Source organism: Orycteropus afer, unplaced genomic scaffold (assembly GCF_000298275.1).
Source record: "Orycteropus afer afer isolate SDZICR_OR568_19922 unplaced genomic scaffold, OryAfe1.0 scaffold00032, whole genome shotgun sequence".
Classification (NCBI taxonomy): domain Eukaryota; kingdom Metazoa; phylum Chordata; class Mammalia; order Tubulidentata; family Orycteropodidae; genus Orycteropus; species Orycteropus afer.
The window spans coordinates 5,881,279-5,904,229 of NW_006921619.1; the positions used below are offsets into that span (position 1 = coordinate 5,881,279).

General features: G+C 41.7%; 1 protein-coding gene across 1 annotated transcript in view; it reads right to left on the reverse strand.

Annotated features, from left to right (window-relative positions):
• Positions 1 to 22,951, reverse strand: part of PARL (presenilin associated rhomboid like) — an 83,302-nt gene that overhangs the window by 17,996 nt on the left and 42,355 nt on the right. Inside the window, exons 5-7 of the mRNA XM_042780291.1 lie at positions 17,916 to 18,011; positions 17,162 to 17,311; positions 15,425 to 15,495 (exon numbers count right to left, since the gene is read on the reverse strand). Of these exons, the coding sequence (XP_042636225.1) occupies positions 15,425 to 15,495; positions 17,162 to 17,311; positions 17,916 to 18,011 (317 nt within the window). The remainder of the gene's footprint in view (positions 1 to 15,424; positions 15,496 to 17,161; positions 17,312 to 17,915; positions 18,012 to 22,951) is intronic.

The window sequence follows — 22,951 nt, forward strand, 5'->3', positions numbered from 1 at the left end:
TGTCTGAAGCATCGATGGAACATCTTATAACCACAATGCCAACTATACTCAGTGTGGTGCACTGGGGGTTGGAAGGACTGTGGGCCTCTGCTCTGTGGCAGGACTTAAAAAAAAAAAAAACAAACTCACTGCAGCCGAGTCAATTCCAACTCACAGTGACCCCTCCTTGGGTTTCTGAGTAGATTGCCCACTCTTCCAAGGAGCGGCTGGTGGGTTTGAACCGCCAGCCTTCTGCTTAGCAGTCAAATGCCTCAGGCACTATGCCACCAGAGCTTCGGTGAGGACTAATACCCAAACCATGGAATTTTCAATAGCCTCCTATGCATGCAAAAGCTGGACAATGCATAAGGAAGACTAAAGAAGTGATGCATTTGAATTATGGTGTTGGTGAACAATAATGAATATACCATAGACTGCCAGAAGAACAACAAATGTCTTGGATAAAATACAGCCAGAATGCACCTTAGAAGCACCTCTTTGTTGTTGTTGTTGTTGTTATGTGCTGTCGAGTCGGACCTGACTCATAGCGACCCCTCCTTGGGTTTCCAAGGCAGTATCACTACGGAAGTAGATTGCCCCATCTTCCTTCCGAGGAGTGGCTGGTGGATATGAACCGCCAGCCTTCTGGTTAGCAGTCAAGTACCTTAGCCACTATGCTACCAGAGCTCCCAGAAGCACCTCTAGAATACCTAAAAATAAAAGAACTGACCATACTAAGTGATGGCAAGGATGTGGAGAAATTGGAACTCTCAGCTACTCCTAATGAGAAAGTAAAATAATATTTAAACACTTTGGAAAACAGTTTGGTAGGTCCTTAACAGTCAAACACATATCTACCATATGATCCAGTTATTCCATTCCAGGTATTTACCCAAGGAAATGAAATGCACATGTCCACACAAAGACTTGAACTCAAATGTTCACAGCAGCTTCTCTCATAATAATCAAAAGCTGAACAACCCAACTGTCCATAAATACACTGTGGTATATCCATACAATGGACTACTACTCAGCAGTATAAAGCAATACACACGGATACACACAACATGGATGAAATCTCAAATAAATCATGCAAAGTAAATGAAGCCAGAACAACCAAACAAGAAGACTATACGCTGTATCATTCCATTAATATAAAACTCTAGAAAATAAGTACAAACTCATCTATCTTAACAAAAAGTGGAGGGTGAGAGGGGGAGCAGGAGAGTGGGACTACAAAGGAGCCCCAGGAAATTTACTCAGTAAATCTGAGTTTTGGGTTATTTAGGTTGCTTTATGGGGAGTCCTTTGTACTATTCCTACTACTTTTCTGAAAGCTTCAAATTATTTCCAAATAGTATATTTCAAAAAAGACATCTAAGAGCAAAAGGATTTTTAAAACATGCTCCTATAATTAATTAAAATGAGAGTCTCTACTTTTTCATATCAAAAAAGCATAATTCTGGAAAACATCATTAAAAAAACCCAAACTCACTGCTGTTGATTCTGACTCATAGTGACCCCTCCTTGGGTTTCCGAGGCAGTATCACTACGGAAGTAGATTGCCCAACCTTCTGTCGGAGGAGTGGTTAGTGGGTTTGAACCGCCAGCCTTCTGGTTAGCAGTCAAGTGCCTTAGGCAGTATACCACCAGAGCTCCCAGAAAACACCATACACACCCCATAATCACCATCTGTTTTCTTAGTGTCTTCTATGTGAAAGATTGTTTCAGAATACAGAATCATCTTATGTTTTAGGAAGCAGTAATACATCAACAAAATTATATTATGAGTCCCAGGGATCCCAGTTGTCCGCAGCCTGTAACACATTGTTATCGATGGCCCCAACAGGGAAACCAAATCAAGTTGCAATCCTAGGAATGTGCTATATAACTACAAGGTGGAAGGACAGCATGAATATCCCTCAGAACACAGACCCAAGTTAAGGTAAGTGGACAAAGACATCTGTGGTGCAGTGAATTACTCAATATAACCCTTCTAGCCATGGTCTTTGTAATTCCCACCAAACAACTGGGATTATGCAAATGCGAGGTGCTTGCGGCCCACCCAGGGGATTGGACAGCTTGCTAATACTGCAAATAAGGTTCACAGCACCCTTGTGAGGATGGGACCATGCAAATAAGGTGTATGGAACTCTAACATGGGGATTGGTCAGTTTTGCCATCCTGCTAGGTAGGCTTAAAATGAGCCAGCCCAGAGGCAGAAAGGGGAATCTCACTACCATCAAGAAAGAAGAACCAGGAGTGGAGTGTATTCCTTGGACCCAAGATCCCTTAACTGAACCTCCCTGACCCAGGAGACAGAGAAAGAGAGGGAGAGCTTTAACGCTTTGCTGGGACAGCAAGAGGCAATAAGAAGCAACAGCAGAGAAACGGCAGCAACAGACCTGCCAGCAAAAAGCTACATGCCTTCGGGCTGAGGTTTATTGGTGGAGTGGGGTGCTTTTGCTTACTGGCAAAGCTAAAAGAGCTTTGTGACACTTGCCTGAGCAGGGCAGAGGCCAAGAGGCCAGGGAACTGAGAGGCCAAGGGCCAGAGAGAAAGAAAGAGGCGTTGCTGAGAAGAGGCTGCCCTGACTCTGAGTTGTTCCTGATCCTGAACTGTAACCTGGTAATGCCCTAATAAATTCCATAATCTTGAGTATTATCTGTGAGTTCTGTGTGGCCACTGCAATGGATTTTTGAACTCAGTAGTGAAGCAGAGTCCTGTGGGGTGTAGAGTTGTGTCAAAATTGGTAAAAAGGTTGGAGAGTGGTGGCATGTCTGACCTCTGCCTTAAAGCCTTGGGCTGTTAATATTCTCTTGATCCTTCTCCCCCTTGTGAAGTTAAAGGAGGTCAGATGCTGCCCCAACACCCTTTTTACAACCACCCAGGGCCTAAGCTGAAAAGGCAGAAGAAAAACACGCAAAGAATAACCTCAGCTACTTACTTACTGAGGTGGCTACCCTGGGTGTGGTGATACATGCCAACTCTGGAGTATGGATTAAGAGTCAAAATGAATTCTATATTCTACATTTAAGACCAACTGTCTGCTTCTATATGGTGGCCAAGCTGGGCTCCCCTGGAAGATGCTAAACTTCTAACACATGAGGTTCTTTGACAATCCTGATGGGCCTTAACAGGGTGATCAACTGCTGCATGGAAACACATATGCACCACCTCCACGATGTGCTCAACTCTCCCCCACTTCTGTACTCTACGCCCTAAATGAGTCACAGCAACTTTCAAGGATCTCACACCCATCTCAGAAGGTGGCTGCTTTGTTTCCCCATAAAACTTGCTCGGTCATGGTTTCCCTGGGGTGCAACATGTTATACTGGCCATATTTATATTAATTCTGAAAGATCTGTTCTGGGTGGTACTTCAACATCTGCCCCCAAATCTATCAGCACATACTGTACTAAGCAGAGCAGATGTCAATGTCGCTAAGAATTTGGAGGGAAGAGTAAACAGAAGCCCATCATGCCTGAGGCTTTAAGGCATGAGCCAAACTTTAATATCCCAGGATTATTTTTAAACAATACCTAGCAAAACCCTACAGAAATCAAGTTGCAGCCTTATTTGGTGAGAAGAAAAAGCACCATAAAATATACTTTCCCAAAAACAAAAACAATTTTATATTAGATATGAAAAATAGCATTAAAATTCTGTCAGTTTCCCTTAAACTTACTTTCCCATGGACAATTATCTCCTAAAATTCACTACACATATTTTACAGTTACAGAAAATCCTCTTTAGTTGTGCATTTATATGTTGTGACTACAACTTACTGTACTCATTGTACATTACTTTAAAGATAGAAGGCTGTTCTATAATCCTTCTAGAACTTTCCTAATGTGACTTTATCTATACAAATTCAAACATACTGGTATGTTTGAATAAATCAGAGCTTGCTTTTTTGAGAAACATATGGGCCTACCCTCATATAGAGGGCTGTCAGGCTTTTTAAGAAGCTCATGAAAATGGACCCTCTCCTCAGGAAAATGTCACATTTCTACATATTTTATATATAATTTCAGGGCATGATCCATGTAGACCCAAGACATCTGCCTCCTTGATTAGAGGTGAAGATCTTTTGCTCTCCATCAATATCTGTTTATGTACATTAATGATATACTTGTAATCAATATAAACTCAAACCAAACCCACTACCATCGAGTCGAATCTGACTCATAGCGACCCCCTTTGGTTTCCAAGGCGGTAAATCTTTATGGAAGACTGCCCTGTCTTCCTTCCACAGAGTGGCTCGTGGGTTTGAACTGCTAACCTTCTGGTTAGCAGTCAAATGCCGTAGGCATACGCCACCAGAATGCCTTTGTAATCAATGTACACATGCGATTTTTTACTTATTTTTTCAAAAAGAAACAATTCCATAATCTTCCTATCTGTCATATTAATGCTATTTGAGATATTTTTCTACTGTGGTTTTCTCATCAATTTCGACATGTGTAACTCAGTGACACTGATGACCCTGCACGCTGTGCAACTAGTCCACTACCCTTTTGCAAATTATTCCACCATCTTTAATATAATGTAGTGCCCCTAAGCAAAAAGTCTCCTCCATTGTGATTTTTAAATGAATTTGCCCTATGAAACCTCTGCTTCCAGAAGCCAAGTACAGCTAAAGACATTGGGATTAGCTATAAAACAAACACCGAAGACTTTTTCTTTTCATAGAAGACTTTTCTGATGACTGAAGAAGAACTACCACTTCCACTTTTCTTACTACATGCTCCTCACTGTACTAATCACACTATATAATACTTGCATTGCAAATCAGAAATAGAGAATGAGAGTCTCTGTTAGCTGCTCTGAAAGAGCATTTCATGGTGAGTTGAGCTGGTATTGGCCACCAGCTATTGTTGGTCAGTTGGTGCAAAAGCAAGTGGTGGCCCTCACTCAGTGGGTGGGGCTGCAAGAGGTGTAGGTATGGTTGGGTTGTGTGGGAAAGGTTGCTGTCTCCCACTCGGTTAGACAAAAGAAATCAAAAAACAACCATAAAAACAAAAATAAGAGAGGGAAAGAGGGAAAAAAAAAAGCCCACAATATCCGAGGAGGGGGAAATGAGGGCAAAGAGCAAGGGTAACGAATAGTAAAGAAAAAATGGGAAAACTCCAAAAGGGAAAACAAGGAATGAGAAGAACCAAAAGAAAGACAAAGGAAGAGAACCAGGAAAAGGTTCATTTTGGAAAAACAATCCTTATCTAAGCCTTGACTACGAACCAAAAAGCTGTTGGTTCAAACCCACCAGCAGCACTGCGGGAAAGAAGACATGCCAGTCTGCTCCCTTAAAGATAACAGCCTAGGAAACCCAATGGCACAGTTCCATTCTGTCCTGTGGTGCCACTAGGAGTCTGCTTGATGGCATGTAATTTTCCTGAAATGGCCTGTATCTTGTCCTGTGACCTACATGTTTTCTTAAAACTCTTTCTTTTCTTCATAGAATGTTTACTCTATGAAACGTGGTGCTGGCACAATTTATGTGTTTCAACTCATATTTTCTTTATCTCATGCAACAACTAACACGAAGGCAGTGGCTACTCAACAGGCCATAAAAAAATTACCAACAAAAAAAAGTCCTGGCACAGCCAGCCACCCTGAGGGAGCAGGTAGTTGGACCAGTGGGCTTGGGACCATGGTCACAGGGGACATTCAAGCTCAAATGGCATTAAAATACTACACAAAAACACTTTTCTACATCCTACTTTGGTAAGTAGTGACTGGGGTCTAAAAGTTGGAAGCGGTCATCTAGATGCAACCAATGGTCTCTCCTGGTCCAGAGCAAAGAATGAAGAAAACCAAAGATGCATGGAAACAATTAGTCCAAGGAGCTGGTAGACAATGTGACCTATATGACCTATATGATTTCAACCTATATGACCATTAGACCAGAAGAATTAGCTGGTGCCCAGCTACCACTGTCAACCACTCAGAGGGGGACCTATGTAGGAGATCTTGGACAGAGTAGGAGAACAATGTAGAAACAAAACTCAAAATCATAAAAAAAAAGACCAGGTTTGCTGGTCTGATAGAGCCTGGTGAGAATCCTGAGACTATGGTCCCTAGTTACCCTTCAGGTCTGTAATGGAACTCACTCCTGTGGCTTCCAGCCAAACAACAGTCAGGCATATGAGATGAACATTTACATCAGAAAGATACACTCCTTGGAACAATCAATCATGGGCGAATGGAAGGGCAGTGTTTGCACAGAAAGGCAGCTTGGGGGTGGGGAGGGGGGAGTGTACGGGAGGGAAGGACACAGGGAAGAAATAACTACAGGAGGAATTGGGAAGAGAGCTGTTACATTGTGGGTGTTTTGTTTACCTAGTGCCGCTCTGACAGGAATATACCACAAATGGGATGGCTTGAACAAACAGGAGTTTATTCTTACAGTTTGGAGGCTTTGAGTTCAAAGTGCCAGGCTCTAGGAGCTGAGTGAAAGCCCCTCAACCTTGGGTTACAGCTCTGCCCCCTGCTCCCAGCTCACTGAAGCTGGAGGCTTTTCTTCACTCAGCTGCTGGCTGCTGAGGCTGACAAACCCAAGGTTGACAAAAAGGCACAGACCCGATGTTACCAAACCACACAGCAGGCCACTGATTCAAGTCCATTGAAAGTCCCCAGATCGGCAGAGCATGGCAGGCTGCTGAACAATGACAGAGCTACATGCAGGGTTCAAGCATGCCATAAGCTAGAGACCATTCCCCAAGCTGTTTCTTATATACAGGAAGCAGACCAGATCCCTAAGCAGCCACTCAGCTGCTTGTGGTAGGTCCCATCATGGAGTTGACTGCCAGTCTCATCATGGGGAATAACTACCACCAGCTGCCCAGCCACTCAACCTGGCTCAGCCAAGTTGATACACAAACTTAACCAGCACAGTGGGGAATTGCAGTCAGTGTGATGAAACAAAATGTGTAGAAGTGCTGTATGGAAAATTAATTTGTTTTGTGAACTTTCACCCAAATCACAATAAAAATAAATTTAAAAATAAAAATCTGAGCCAAAAAAAAAAGTCCTGGTCCACAGTTTCACTGGAGAATTCTACCAATCATTCAGAGAAAAGCTGAAACCAATCCTACTCAAACTATTCCACAACAAAGAAAAGGATGGATTCCTCCCAAATACATTTTATGAAGCAAACATAACCCTGACAACAAAACTAGCAAAGACACCACTAGAAAGGAAAACTATAGGCCAATATCCCTCATGAATATAATGCAAAAATCTTCAGCAAAATCCTAGCCAACAGACTCCAACAACATATCAAAAAAGAAATAATACTACACCATGACCAAGTGGGATTCATACCGGGTATGCAAAGATGCTTCAACATTAGAAAAACAATCAATGTAAGCCATCACAGAAATAAAATAAAGGACAAGAACTACATGATCATATCAATAGATGCAGAAAAAGCATTTGATAAAATCCAACACATTCTTGATTAAAAAACTCTCAGAAAAATAGGAAGAGAAAGGAAATTCCTCAACATGATAAAGGGCTTATATGCAAAACCAATAGCCAACATTATTCTCAATGGAGAGAGACTGAAACCACTCCCCTTGAGAACAGGAATGAGACAAGGATGCCCTCTATTTCTACTTCTATTCAACAGTGTATTGGAAGTCCCAGCCAGGGGAATAAGGCAAGAAAGGGAAATTAAAGACATCTAAATTGGTAAGGAAAAAGTAAAATTATCCCTATTTGCAGGTGATAGAATCCTATACACAGAAAAACCCAAGAGACTCAGCAAGAAAACTACTGGAACTTATTAAAAAATTTAGCATAATGGCAGGATACAAAATGAACATACATAAATCAGTTGGACTCTTCTACACCAGCAATAAGGAATAATAAGGAAATCAATATCATTTCCAATAGCTACCAAAAAGGTAAAATACTTGGGGGACTGGTTCTCAGCCCAACAGTAGAAAGACTTACATGCAGAACACCCAACCCAGGGTGATGCACCCACCTACTCTACGGAGATACACCCCATGAAGCAATCAGCCACAAGGTACCAGAGGGGCAGCATTCACATGAAAGGAAAGCTGGACAGACAGGAGTGCACAGTTAAGAAAAGCACAGGGAGGGGGTCACAGGGAAGGGAGGTGAGGAGAGTGGATAAGGGTTGGGGATGGTAATCAGGCTGTGAAATCAAAGGTACATGAACTGTTTAATGTGAAACAAATTTTGCTCTGTAAATCTGTACCCAAAGCACAATTAAAAAAAAAAAAAAAAAGATAAAACACTTGAGACTAAATCTCACCTGGAACACAAAAAACTTACACAAAGAAAACTATAAAACACCACTTCAAGAAACTATGAAAGATCTACATAAATGGAAGAACATACTACATTCATGGATAGAAAGATCAAACACTGTGAAAATGTCAATACTACCCAAAGCAATCTACATTGAATGCAATCCTGATTGCTGTATAGTAAATTACAATTATGCAATAAATTACTTTTCTAGCCATAGTCTTTGTAACTCCCACCAGATTACTGGGTGGGACCATGCAATTTAAATTCCTGACTGTTAAAGTCATCCACTTGGGGCAGCAGGAAGAAATCATCTAGGAAAGTTTGCTTGCTCTCTCAGGTACGTAGAACTCTTTTGGTATGGGTTTGTTTTGCCACTCCGCCAAGCTCAAAATGAGCCCTCCTAGAGGCAGAAGATATCTCTGATTGCCAGCTGAGAGAGACATACTGCTGAGAGAGATGTGCTGCTGAGAGAGAGACAGAGAGAGACTGCTGGCTGAGAGAAACTGAGCACATTCTTAAACTTGAATTGTAGTCTGTTGCTTCCCTGTTATTATGTGCCATCAAGTCAGACCTGACTCATAGCAACCCCTCCTCGAGTTTCTGAGGCGGTATCACTATGAAGTAGATTGCCCAACCTTCCTTCGGAGGAGTGGCTGGTGGGTTTGAACTGCCAGCCTTCTGGTTAGCAGTCAAGTGCCTTAGGCACTTTGCTACCAGAGCTCCCTTGCTGCTTCCCTAATAAACCCCATAATCTGAGTTCTGTGTGCCCACTCCAGTGAATTATCAAACCCAGGAGACAGGTGGTGGGTGCTGCTAGAGGGACGGTTGGTGTCAAGATTGTAAGAGGGCTAGAGGATGGCTGCACGTCTGGTCTCATGGGAACAGGCCTTGGGCTGGTGATGGCGATTCTGTCCTTCTCTTGTGTAGTTAAGAGGAGGTCAGAAGATGCCACCTCCTTGCCCCTTTGGCAGTTGGTGTCAGAAGTGGGATTTGTAACAGTGGCCCCAGACTCACAGAAACATGGGATTTTGTAAAAGAAAGAAGGAAGGGTCCTAGGAAGTGAAACTTTGGATTCTTAAATGGTTATTTTTGTTGGTGTTACCTGTAATGGTGGAATATAGAAACATTATGCTGCAGCTGAGGGGAAAAAGGCCTGAAGCAAGAGCCAAGCCAATTAAAGGGGATAATTGATCCAGAGGCTGAGGCTTTTGGTTACACCCAGCCAGAGACCCAAGCCCATACACACAGAATGAGAATATAATCAAGGTGAAGAGATGAAACTGGAATCTCTTAAAAAGGATTATGTGTTTATCTGAATGTCTTAAGGATACTGATGTTCTCTCACCTAATTGTACATTAGAAATTATTATTGGGTATGGATAACAGAAATCATGTAAGTCTGCCCTCAGTGGATACTTGACTGGATATGCTAAAAGAGGAAATCCTGCCCAGAACCTGCTGAGTGAGGAAATTTGCATTTGAAGATAGGACCTACAGAGAAAAAAATGACCTTTTGGCTTTTTGAATTTCAAGCAAGCAGTTTGGCTTTGGGTGCATTAAGGCAGGGAAGTCATGGCCCATAAGAGAAACCTCTTCCAGAGTAGAAGTTAAAGGAAGCTGGAGAGTAGCTGGCCTTGTATGCTGCTTGCTTGTGACCACCTGGGTCCACTTGAGTGGAAGTGGGAGAAGTGCAGCAATGAAGAAACGGGCTGAGTATGGTACTCTGTGACCTAGCCCATGGAGGCTGGGGATGAGAGGAAGGGCTGGCTGGTCTGAAGTGCAATGAGTTGTAAGCCTCCGGGCATTGACATAGTCCCTGAGGACTAAGGATGAGAAAGAGAGTGGGGGCAGGGGGAGAGAGAGAGAGAGAAGGTGCTGGCTGGTCCAAAGTGAAGGGAAGAGTGATTCCCAAACTTGCAGCTGGTACCCATGACCTAGCTGGGACAGCGCAGTGTAGTAAATTACCTGGTATGGCTTTTCTAGCCATAAGTCTTTGTAAACTCCATGGTGGAATTTGCCATGAGCAACTGAGGAACTCCTGATTGTTAAAGTTATCCACCTGGGGTATTTCTGTTGCCAGGGGTATGAAGCAATCATCTGGGAAGTTCTCTCTCTCAGGTGTATAGAATTCTGATGTTGGGATTGGTTAGTTTGGCCACTCTGCCAGGCTTAAAAGGAGCCTTTTTAGAGGCAGAAGGGGTCTCTCTGACTGCTGGCTGAGAAAGACGTGCTGCTGAGAGAAACGTGCTCCTGAGAGACATGAGAGACACATGCTGCTGAGAGAAAAGCATGAGAGAGACACACTCCTGAGAGAGCAATGTGCTACTGAGACTGCCAGCTGCTAAGTGAGACGGCCAGCTGTGAGGGACTGGGTGCATTTCTGAACTTCAATTGTGGCCTATTGCTTCCCTAATAAGCCCCATAATCTGTGAGTTCTGTGTGGCCACTGCAGCAAATTACTGAACCCAGCAGAGGTAGTGGGTGCTGCGGAAGGAACGGTTGGTGTCAGGGTTGGTGAGAGGGTAGGAAGGAGGAGGCTTGTCTGGCCTTGCAGGCATAGGTCTTGGGCTACTGATGGTGATTCTGCCTTCCTCTTGTGGGGTTAGAGGAGGTCAGAAGATACGCCCTCCCTGCCCTTTTGGCAGATGGCTAGGGCTGAGCTGACCAAAATGCAACCAAATGAAGAGGAAGATGTTTGACACTGAGCTGGTGTTAAGTTGCTGTTATTTGATGGCTTGCACTGGGCTGGACTTTGCTTATATATGGATGCAGATGTCTAAAGTTCCAAGAAAAACAGAAGATTCTTCAGAGAGAAAGGAACATGCTTGTCTCCTCAGAGTACTGGTATAATAGGTGTGATAGTTGGAGCTGTGTGTCAACTTGACTGGACCATAATTCTGTGTGTTTTAAGCAGTTGTGATGTGGGTTATTCCCATGATGGGATCAGATGTATATGTTTTGAGCAGCCAATCAATTGAAAGGGAGTTTCCCGAGGGGTATGGCCTGCTTCCAATATATTTATGGACATCCTAGGAAAAGAGACACTCTTCTATGGATCTGGATCCTGTTATGCTGCCTACAACTGTCCACGAATGAACAATCCACCATTTGGCCTGGAAATCTTGGCTCTGTCATTTGTTGGAGTTAACAGCTGGTATACTGCCTGCCACCTTCAGCTTATCAGCCCCTGCAGCTGCATGAGTTGGGAAGAACCTCCAGCTTGATGTTTGATCCAAGAACTTGGGACTTGCCAGCTTCTATAAGTGTGTGAACCACTTTCCTAAGATAAATTTCTCTTTCTCTATATGTATATATATAAGCTTTACTGGTTTCCTTCTCTAGAGAACCCAGCCTAACACCATAGGGATGGGCAAATTAGAAACTGGCTATTTAAAATGGGGTGAGATAAAAGCATGAAGTGGCTAGCTTACACGCTTTCACGGGTGTGGTTATTCTTAAACCGATGGTGAAGGGGATGTTAATTTTGAAATATCAAAGGGATAATGGCTAGAAAAACTAGGAGATGGCCTGTGGTGTAGTAAAATACATGCTATGGCTTTTCTAGCCACAGTCTTTGTAACTTCCACCAGATTACTGAAACTCCTGATTGTTAAAGTCATCAACCTGGGGCAGCAGGAAGTAATCTTCTGGGAAAGTTCACTTGCTCTCTCAGGTGTGTAGAACTCTGATGCTGGGATTGGTTCATTTTGCCACTCTGCCAAACTCAAAATGAGCCCTCCTAGAGGCAGAAGATATCTCTGATTGCCGACTGAGAGAGACAAGCTGTTGAGAAAGATGTACTGCTGAAAGAGAGGCTGTCGGCTGAGAGAGACTGAGCGTGTTCTTGAACTTGAATTGTAGTCTGTTGGCTTCCCTAATAAACCGCATAATCTGTGAGTTCTGTGTGGCCACTGCAGCGAATTTTTTAACCCAGCAGAGAGGTGGTGGGTGCCATGAGAGGGATGGTTGTGTCAAGGTTGATAAGAGGACTGGAGGGTGGCAGCCTGTCTGGCCTCATAGGAAGAGGCCTGGACTGGTGATGGTGATTCTGTCCTACTCTTGTGTAGTAAGAGGAGGTGAAAAGATGCTGCCTCCTTGCCCCTTTAGCACCAATCCTGATTCCATCAACATTCTTTAAAGATATGGTAAAACCAATCACTGATTTTATATGGAAAGGAAAGAGATCTCAAATAAGCAAAGCACTACTGAAGAACAACAACAAAGCAGGAGGTCTCACACTCCCAGATCTCAAAACCTACTATACAGCCACAGTAGTCAAAACAACCTGGTATTGGTACGACAGACACACAGACCAGTGGAACAAAATTGAGAGCCCAGAAATGGATCCATCGTCCTATGGTCAGCTGATCTTTGACAAAGGTTCAAAATCCATTCAATGGGGAAGAGACAGTCTTTTTTAACAAATGGTGGTGCCAAAACTGGATATCCATTTGTGGAAAAATGAAATAAGATCTGTACTTCACACCATACACAAAAACTAACTCCAGATGGATCAGAGACTTAAATATGAAACCTAAAACTATAAAGTTCATCATGGAAAAAATAGGGCAAACTTAGGGGCCCTAATTTATGGCATAAATAGACTATCAAGCATAACCCAAAATACACAAACAGCAGAAGAGAAACTAGATGACTACGATCTTCTGAAAATTAAATTCTTACATGCATTCAAAGACTCCTCCAAAAGAGCAAAAAGAGAACCCAGAGATTGGGGAAAAAATATTCATCAATGACATAATGGACTAAGGACTGATCTCTAAAATTTTATTAAAAAAGTCTAATACCTCAACATTAAAAAGACAAACAATCCAATTTAAATAATGGGCAGCAGACATGAACAGACACTTCACCAAAGAAGATATTCAGGCAGCCAAAAACCACATGAAGAAATGTTCATGATCATTAGCCATGTTGTTGTTGTTGTTGTTGTTATGTGCTGTCAAGTCGGACCTGACTCATAGTGACCCCTCCTTGGGTTTCCGAGGCAGTATCACTACAGAAGTAGATTGCCCCATCTTCCTTCCAAGGAGTGTGGCTGGTGGGTTTGAACCGCCAACCTTCTGGTTAGCAGTCAAGTGCCTTTAGCCACTATGCTACCAGAACTCCCCATTAGCCATTTGTTGTTGTTGTTATGTGCCGTCAAGTTGGCCCCGACTCATAGCGACCCCTCCTTGGGTTTCCGAGGCAGTATCACTATGGAAGTAGGATTGCCCAACCTTCCTTCCGAGGAGTGGCTGGTGGGTTTGAACCGCCAGCCTTCTGGTTAGCAGTCAAGTGCTTTAGCCACTATGCTACCAGAGCTCCATTAACCATTAGAGACATGCAAATGAAAACAAGATACCATCTCACCCCAGCATTAATAGCAAAGTTCAACAAGACAGAAAATAACAAATGCTGGCGAGGATGTGGAGAGATTGGGACTCTCATACACTGTTGATGGGACTGTAAAATGATACAACCACTGTGGAAAGCAGGATGGCAATTCCTTAAAACGTTAGAAACAGAAATACCGTATTATCTAGCAATCTCATTACTAGGTATATATCCTAAAGAAGTGAGAGCCAGGACATGAATAGATACACCCATGTTCATCACGGCACAATTCACAATAGCAAAGAGATGGGAACAACCTAAATGCCCTTCAATGGAGGAATGCATAACCAAACTGTGGTACATATATACAATGGAATACCATGCAGCACTAAAGAATAATGTAGAATCTACAAAACATTGCATAACGTGGATGAACCTGGAGGACACTATGCTGAGTGAAATAAGTCAATCACAAAAGGACAAATATTGTATTAGTCCACTATTGTAAAAAGTCAAGGAAAGGTTCATACCTGGAAGGTAACTTTCTTTGTTGGTTACTAGGGATGAGAGGGGAGGGGGGAGGAAATTCCTAGCTAGGGGTGTGTGTGTGTGTGTGTGTGTGTGTGTGTGAAATATATATTATATACATATATAGATACATGTATATGTGTGTGTGTGTGTGTGTGTGTGTATATATATATATATATAAAAAATACCAAAGATTATAAGTAGTTACCAGGGGAGGGGGGAGGGGGAAGGGAAAGGGAAAGCTTTTGCTTGCAGGTTTGCAGGATACTGAGTTTATGATAATGGTGGTGGAATATTTTGGAAAACAGCAATAAGGGTGGCACAGCATGAAAAATGTCAGCAATATCCCTGAGCTATAAATGTAGAAGTTGTTATGTTGGTGAATGTCTTGTTGTGTATGATTTCACCACAATAAAACTTAAAAAATAAAATAAAGATCTCCATGCACTTAGAAATCTGCCATTAAATACAAAACAAATCACCCCTTTTTTTTTTTTTTTTTTTTTTCAGCATCTAGAATATAAACTCCTGAGGACAGAAATCTTGACCAGCTTGCTAACTGGCTGCATCTGCATTTCCTTGCACAGTGCCTGCCACACAGGTAACATTCAAATATCGACTAAATGGAAGGATACAATACCAGATTCAAATCCATAATCAGAATTTGCCAGTGTTAGGTTAGGCTCCCTGGTTTATGGCATTGGAAAATCACAGTTCTGACTTAATCCTCTTGATATGTACTATGTTCCAGCAACTGTCTACAAATGACCAACTGTTAAAAGATACAATCTACTATGTGAGGACAGATTCTTCATACCAAACCAACAAATGGCAACTGATTGAATACAGAAGCAGACAGGAGAATTTAGCTGTCTACCATTAATTTTACCATTAATTGAACCTTAAAGAGTCTGCAAAAACATAAAACAATGCTGGTTCTTCCCATGATATTTTTGGCTTAAAAATATATTTATGCTAGTATGTAGTGGATCAGTATTTTAAATGAATGAATAAATATGTTTCATTAAAAAAGAAAAAAAGCTATAGTCTGAAATTTATAAAGCTTTACAAATGTACAAATTCTAAATTAAAACCAGATTAACTATTAGTATTGTTTCTGTGTTAACTTCTTAGTTTTGATCATTATAGTGTGGCTCTATAAGATGTTAGTTAACAATTATTACAGAAGTTACATCAAGGGCATATGGGAGCTCTTATTAATTTTGCAGATTTTGTTAACCTAAAATTATTTCAAAATGAAGTTAAAAGTTAATGATTTTAAACTAGATATACTTACTGCACCAAGTGATGGCCCATATCTTCCTGTGGCAACTTTGCATACATAGCTGACAAAATTGGAAATAACACCTGAGAAATAACACATGTCAGTAACTTCAGTGAGGTATAAAAAAATCCATTTCTGATCTCTACCCCCACAAACTAATAGTGTCAGGTTTCTCTCTGGATCACTATGAGGGTACAGGCATGAATACTTATGCTGCTATCACTTCAGATATTTTATAGAGAAAGAAAAGTCTTTCACTTACTGGGTGACGTAGGCCATTCACTGTACCTCTGAGATATAATTTCTCCTCATGTATAAAATAAAGAAAGGAGATCTGTTCCCAAACACACCAGCTGCCTCCAAATGCTCTATGCCATACTCCAGACACACTAAGTGGAATCTCTGAGTGGCATCAGGGACTCTATATTCCACCCAGCTCCCAGAGGACTGCTGCACAGCGAGGCCTGTAAGACATGGGACTAGATGATCCTTTACAGACTCCCTTGGTTCCAATGTCATTTGAACTGGACCTCCACCTGAGTGTGGCTCATTTTAAAAAACAACTTCCTATGCTGCAGGAACTAATGGCATCTGAGAACAGATACTTTGTACCCATAACAACATAACCAGCATTGGGGACAGAATTACCCACTGACCTTACAAGCTAAAGATATTGTTCAGCTTCTACTTTTGAGGGACTAGATGCACACAAATATTCTATTAACCGTGAATAAGTATCCACTCTGGGCCTGTGATCAATGCTTTTATTCAATCCTTTCTACAACCCCTTGCTATGAGAAGGTAGATATTATTATCCCAGAGAGGTTCAGTCTCATGTGCAACATCACACGGCTGGTAGCAGAAATAGGTTCTGAACCCAGGTCTGCCGTCTCCAAGCTCAGTGCTTTTTTTTTTTTTTTACAACAACATAAGTGCCAGATATGCTGTTTTTAAATGCAGGGATTTTAGGGATACATTTTTATACTTTGCTTTAAGTAACTCTGCAAACAGATTGTCTGAATTAGGGTGATTCTTCAAGGCATTTAATGTTTTCCTTTTGTATTAAAGTTCATCTACATAAGCATCTTTTCCCCAAAGGATCTCAGGTTAAAAATGCTAAGCTTTACTTATAAATAAGTAAGTAAGTAAAAACTGACCAATCAGACAATTTGGCATCCAGGGACCTGGAATTGTGCATACTACTTGTAAGAAATGATGCCATCTCCAGGACTAAGAAGTAGCTCTATGCCAGCCATACAGCTTACAGAAATGACAGAATAAACTCATTCTTGACAGTGTCTTTGGTTAGCTGTGTTAAACCTTCCTGGCCATTCAGCACACTGGGGGAAATGAGCTTGCTTAAGGTTATTCACCAAAGACCCAGATGTTTGAAGCAGATGAGAAGTCTAGGAACCACTCATCTATAAAATGGCAGGAATGAACTAGAGAAATCAAGGCCCAGTGAGATAAAAAAAGGTATGCTTAAACTCTCCACTAACCTACACCCCTACCTGTTGTGACTATCTGAAAACTAGGCTCATGCAAAAACTCAAGTAAGAGGAAGTCAGCAAGATGAGAAATAAGGCAAGAGCCCTGCTACTCTACTGTATGCTTCTCTACATGCAACCTGAGATACATATGTGCACAGAGCATATGCTGTGTGGGAACCAGCTGGGTCATATCCTTTGTCCCTTCTCCAGATAGGTGAGGAGCTTGTACTCTGAGGCACCCAGGTTAAAGGGACATTACCTGCTGACAGGTACACTGCCATGAACTGCTCTTGACCCAGAATATTTACTATGCTGGAGGAGAAGCTCCACAAAACATACATGTTTGCTGCCATATGAAACAAGGAGAAATGACTAAACGTTGACAGCAACATTGGAGAACAAAGGACCTCTACAAGAGAAAGAGAAACACAGGCTGGTAATCATGGGACACATGGCCAGTAAAAATTACTATCTATATTAGTGTCTTTCATTATTATTAATAAAACAAATCAAACATAAAAAACAAAAACATTCACTTAAAAACCAAATAAAAAATGCATTTTTCAAAGTGGTACAAAACTGTCTTACATTTCTAATTAGTATTAAAAAAATACACTTAAGCAACCAATAAAAGTTCTCAGTTCAATGAAAGCAACTTGGCCGTATAGCAAAAATTGTTACAAAAAAGAGTACGTGTAGTTTATTTCAATCACAGACATGAATTTATATATAATATTCTCTTCAAAGAGTAAACTTATAGTGACCACGGATCTTAATTCATTAAAAACGTTTAAATACCTAATACACAGAAGGCACTATTTTAGGCAACTGGGACCTAGCAGTCAGAATGATGAGGTGCCTGTCCTCAAGAAGCACACAGCCTAGCCTCTGGATTTTGCTCGTAATTGATGACAAATAGCTCATCTTTTTTCTATAGCATCTGAATTAATATATAGAATATTTCTTTCGTATTACCTCTATCTCAAAATACAATCACAGTCATTTAGACTTACTGGAGGCTGGATTGGATGTGAAATATCTGATCATTGTCCGCTGTAGAGAAGGTACTCTCCATAAACAAAACACCATGACATTTGCAGCTATGATACCTATAAAATAAACATTTAAAATTTAGGGAAGCTAAAAATGAGAGCAAAGACAGTCTGGTCTAAAGTCCAATTGAATAAGTGTTTCTACTACATTTCTATAAGAGTACTCTGTATTTGGGAGTGGGGAAGTATTCAAGTGAGCTAAGGAAAGTAATTGAAATCATTTCTTTTAAAGCATCAAACTGATAAAGTCAGAGAATTCACTGGACAACAAGGGACTAGTACACCGTGGGATCCTCAGCCTATATGTCCATGAGACCAGAAGAACTAGTGGTGCCAGGCTACCACTGTCAACCACTAGGGGGCGGGGGGGAGGGGGTCAGTGCAGAAGATCCTGAACAGGAGGGGAGAACAATGCAGAACAAAACTCCAAATCATAAAAAAGACCAGATTTGCTGGTCTGATAAAGCTTGGTGAGACCCCCTGAGACTATGGCTTCTAGTTACCCTTCAGGCCTGGAAAAGAACTCCTGTGGCTTCCAGACAAACAACAGACAGGCCTAGGATGTAAACATTTACATCAGGTAGAGACATTCTTTGGAGCAATCCTGGGAGAACAAAAGGGCAGTGTTTACACAGGGAGATAGCTAGGGGAGTGGGAGAACAAGGGAGGGAAGGACACAGGGAAGAGGTAACTATGGAGAAGAAGTGGGAAGAGAGCTGTTACATAGTGGGGAACTGAAGTCAGTGTCATGAAAAAAAATGTATGAACTGCTGTATGGAAAATGAATTTGCTCTGTAAGCTTTCACCCAAATCACAATAAAAACTATAAAAAAAAAAAAAATTAAAAGGACTCACTGGACAAATAGCAAATGTTCTAGGAGCTGTCCTCCTTCATACAGATCCATATTTTACTTCAAGAAAACAGTTTATTCTTTGCATTAAATAGTAGTCAGAAATTAAAACAGTAGTCAGAATTATAACTATTGGTTATAATATATAACTATTGGTAACACCCAAGCCAAACACAGAAGTAATTTGCAGAATATGTTCTTTGACCAAGAGCACAAAAGCATAAAACTTAGCCCTTCTTTTTCGGCAGGGAGATAAGCTTCTAAAGCTTATGGGGAGCTGATAGAAACATCAATGGATCGAATGAGCAGATGAAGGTCCACACATTTAAGAAAAATGTTCATCTGATAAGAATTTAGGGATAATTTGGAAGAACTGTGCAACTACTTTTGAAAATATGTTTACACGAAAGAGCTGGGTGGCTATTTCGCTTTTCTACAAGAGCTGATGTTGCCAGAACAACCACCAAACTGAGCCATTTTATTTCTTAATAGAATTAACTATTTAGTTCTGTTTTAGAGAAGAAATTACGTTGTCCTTGAAAACTAAAATCTTTAAGAATTCCATTATTTGTATGAATTTCCATAATTCCTTGCATATAGTAGACACTCATCTAATTGTTAAATTAATTTAAACATTTCTTCATTCTTCCTAGTCTCTTTAGGCAATAGTTAACTAGTACTTTCTGTCTTTTCAATGACAGTAAGGACTGATTTCAACAACATCCTGGTGAGAGGATTTCTCAAGATATATATATTGTACAGTCCGTGGCCAGCTGCTGTACCTTCAAGTTCTTCTTTGGCTTCTCTATTTGTTCTGTAAGGTTCTCACCAATCTCCCGACATGCCTAGTCTGTCTAGTTTTCGATCTCCAACTTGAGGGTTAGGTAGGAAAGGAAGCTACCACTTCTCATAGATTCTATTTTCCCAATGTTAATATTTGAAATCTAGATGCATCTTACAATTGATGGGTGTCACAGGTTAACTGGCAATATTTTTTCTTTCTCCAAAGCACATTAAATGGTGTTTTACTGCATTTCATTGAATTAATTCCATCGGTTGTATCAGAAGTCTCACTAGTGGAGAGTTTGACAGATGTTATATCATCTTTGGTAAATAATTAACTGTAAGTTCCCCAAAGATGGCTGGACTCACAGTATTTATGAAAGGATTGGAAAAGGGGTCACAAGCAAGGCAAGTAAGAGCACTGACTGACCTCCTAGTGAAGAGCCTGGATCTCAGGGGAAGGGGTGTGGACAGAGGAAGCACAGAATCTACTGTTGGAAGGGAGCAACAGAACCTCGGGGGCTTATCCCAAAGGCGGTGAGCAGCTAGTGGTGTTGCCTGGCATTCTTTACCTTCTTTTGGGAGAAAGAACCATCCTTTCCTAACTAGAACAGTCACAAAGTGATCAACATCACAAGGCAAAGATACCTTGAGAGAGTATGGCTCCAGGTTTTCACAGAGATAATAGTCAGGGCTATGTTGTTGGCTCCAACTGTGATTCAATGCAAAGACAGTAAGAGAGAGTCCCTGACCTGCCTGCTGGTCTAAAAAATGGCAACAACTATGCTGCCATGTCCATAGGCTACTTCCTGAAACCAACTGCTAGGCCACACCCAGCTTCTGGAAAGTGGAAGCACCAAAGCACTGTAGAGAAATGGGAAGCATATCTAGCTAAAGGGATTGTAACTAGAGAAAGACTTGAAGAATGGCAAATATAAACAAGGGATCAATGTCAACAGTAGCCAAAGAGCTAACACTGTAAGTTTTCAGCCCAAATGCAAGATGGCTTTGTGGTGAGTATAACAGATTATTGGCACTGGAACAGATGGTAGCCAAGATCCATGATTTCATAGACTGGTGGTTACCAAACGTCTTTGATTAGGCACCCCATCAGTTTAAAAAAAACAAAAAAAAAAACTTGATTATACATGTCCCATCTGTGCATATTCGTTCACAAATTATATACATGAACCACTATAATCACATTATAAAACCCACTAACAAAAAAGAAATGAGTAAAGTATCTTCTTCCTTGCAAACCATACTTTGAATACCAGTTATAGATAAGAAAATCGAGACCCGTGAGAGTACAAGAAATCAGAGAGCCAAATTCAGGGGCTCTTCTGGTTACATAATGCTGGTCTGACAAGAATATACCACAAATGGGATGGCCTTAACAAACAGGAGTTTATTCTCTTACAGTTCGGAAGCTTTAAGTCCAAGTTCAAAGTGCCAGGCTCTAGGGGCTGGGTGAAAGCCCCTCAACCTTGGGATCCAGCTCTGCCTCCTGTTCCCAGCTCACTGGAGCTAAAGGCATTTCTTCATTCAGCTGCTGGCTGCTGAGGCTGACAAACCCAAGGTTGACAAGTAAAAAGGCACAGTCCCGATGTTACCAAACCACACGGCAGTCCATTAATTTAAGTCCATTTTAAGTCCCAAGGTCGGCAGAGCATGGCAGGCTACTAAACAAGGACATGGCTACATGCAGAGTCCAAGCGTGCCATAAGCTCGAGACCATTCCCAAAGCTGCTTCTTATATATGGGAAGCAGACCACATACCCAAAGTAGCTACTCAGCTACTTGTGGTAGAGTCCACCATGGAGCTGACTGCCATTCTCATCATGGGGAATAACTACCACCAGCTGCCCAGCTACTCAACCAGGCCCAGCCAAGCTGACACACAAACATAACCACCACGGGGGCTAAACAAGAATACAGATACCCAGATTCCTAATCTAGTGCATTTCCTACTACACAGAGAGAAGTGACTAGCCATGAGAATTTCTTTTGATCTTGGTCACTCTAGGGCTTCAAACACCAGAAAAAGGGCTCCTTAACTGACAAACAGCTCAGACTAGTCCCCAGAAGGGAGGGAACAGAAAAGGATATGTGGTAATGCTCGGCATACAGAACGGCACTGCACAGTGGTTCACACTGTGGGCTAAGGAGTCCAGCAGAGCCAACTCTGAATCCCAGCCTGCTTACAGTGTAATCCAGGCAAGGGGCCTAACCTCTCAGTCTCCATCCTCCTCTACAAAATGGAGACAATGAGTCTACATTAAATGGTTGAGTGATGATTAAATCAGAAAGCATGAGTAAATGTAGTGGTCACACAATAACAACCCAATAAACGAAAAATAGTGTGGAAGGACAATGGCCTTTTGAGGTCTGAATCCTAGGGATGCTACCTGGTAGCTCTGTGATCTGTAGCATTTCATCCCTTCACTTCAGTTCCCTCATGCGTAAAATAAGGAGAATACCTCCAAGTTTATGAAGGTGGTGGTTGTTGTTGTAACATGCTGTCAAGTCGGACCCGACTCATAGCGACCCCTCCTTGGGTTTCCGAGGCAGTATCACTATGGAAGTAGATTGCCCAACCTTCCTTCCAAGGAGTGGCTGGTGGGTTTGAACCGCCAGCCTTCTGGTTAGCAGTCAAGTGCCTTAGGCACTATGCTACCAGAGCTCCTCGTGAAGGCTGTAGTAAGGCTTAAATAAGATAATGTTTATACCTAGTGTGCAGATGCTCAGCAAATATTCGCTCACTCCGCATCCAACTTTGAGAAGCAGAACAGCTTAAGTTCTCTGCTTGCATCTCCATCCAGGAGGGGTGTAATCTGCTGCCTCCTGCCTCAGTAATTTTTTGGACAAGTTTAGCACTAGGGATGCAGGGAGGCTGCTGCTGTCCCAGTGCCTATCTTTACCAAGAGTGATGCACTGGAAAACATCAGCAAAAATGGCAGATGAGGACCTCCAAAAATCCTTTCCTCCAAAAACAGCAATAAAAAAAACTGGTGAGTGTGGTACATACACACAATGGAATGCTATGCAACCCTAAAGAAAAATGTAGAATCTGCAAAACACCGTGTAACATGGATGAACTTGGAGGACATTATGCTGAGTAAAATAAATCAATCTCAGGGAGATTCAGCAAGATGGCGGACTAGGCAGAAAGACCACACAGATGCTCTTCAACAAAGAAAAGGGAAACCAATTAACACAGACACAGAAGATAACCCTGGACCCCTGAGCCTTGAAGGGAAGGATATATAAGTGGACTAAACCCCAACTAGCAGAAGAATTTGCGTGAAAATACCAAAAAAGGAGACAGACGGAGCTGCAGTCTGGCAGCGATCCTGAGTGATC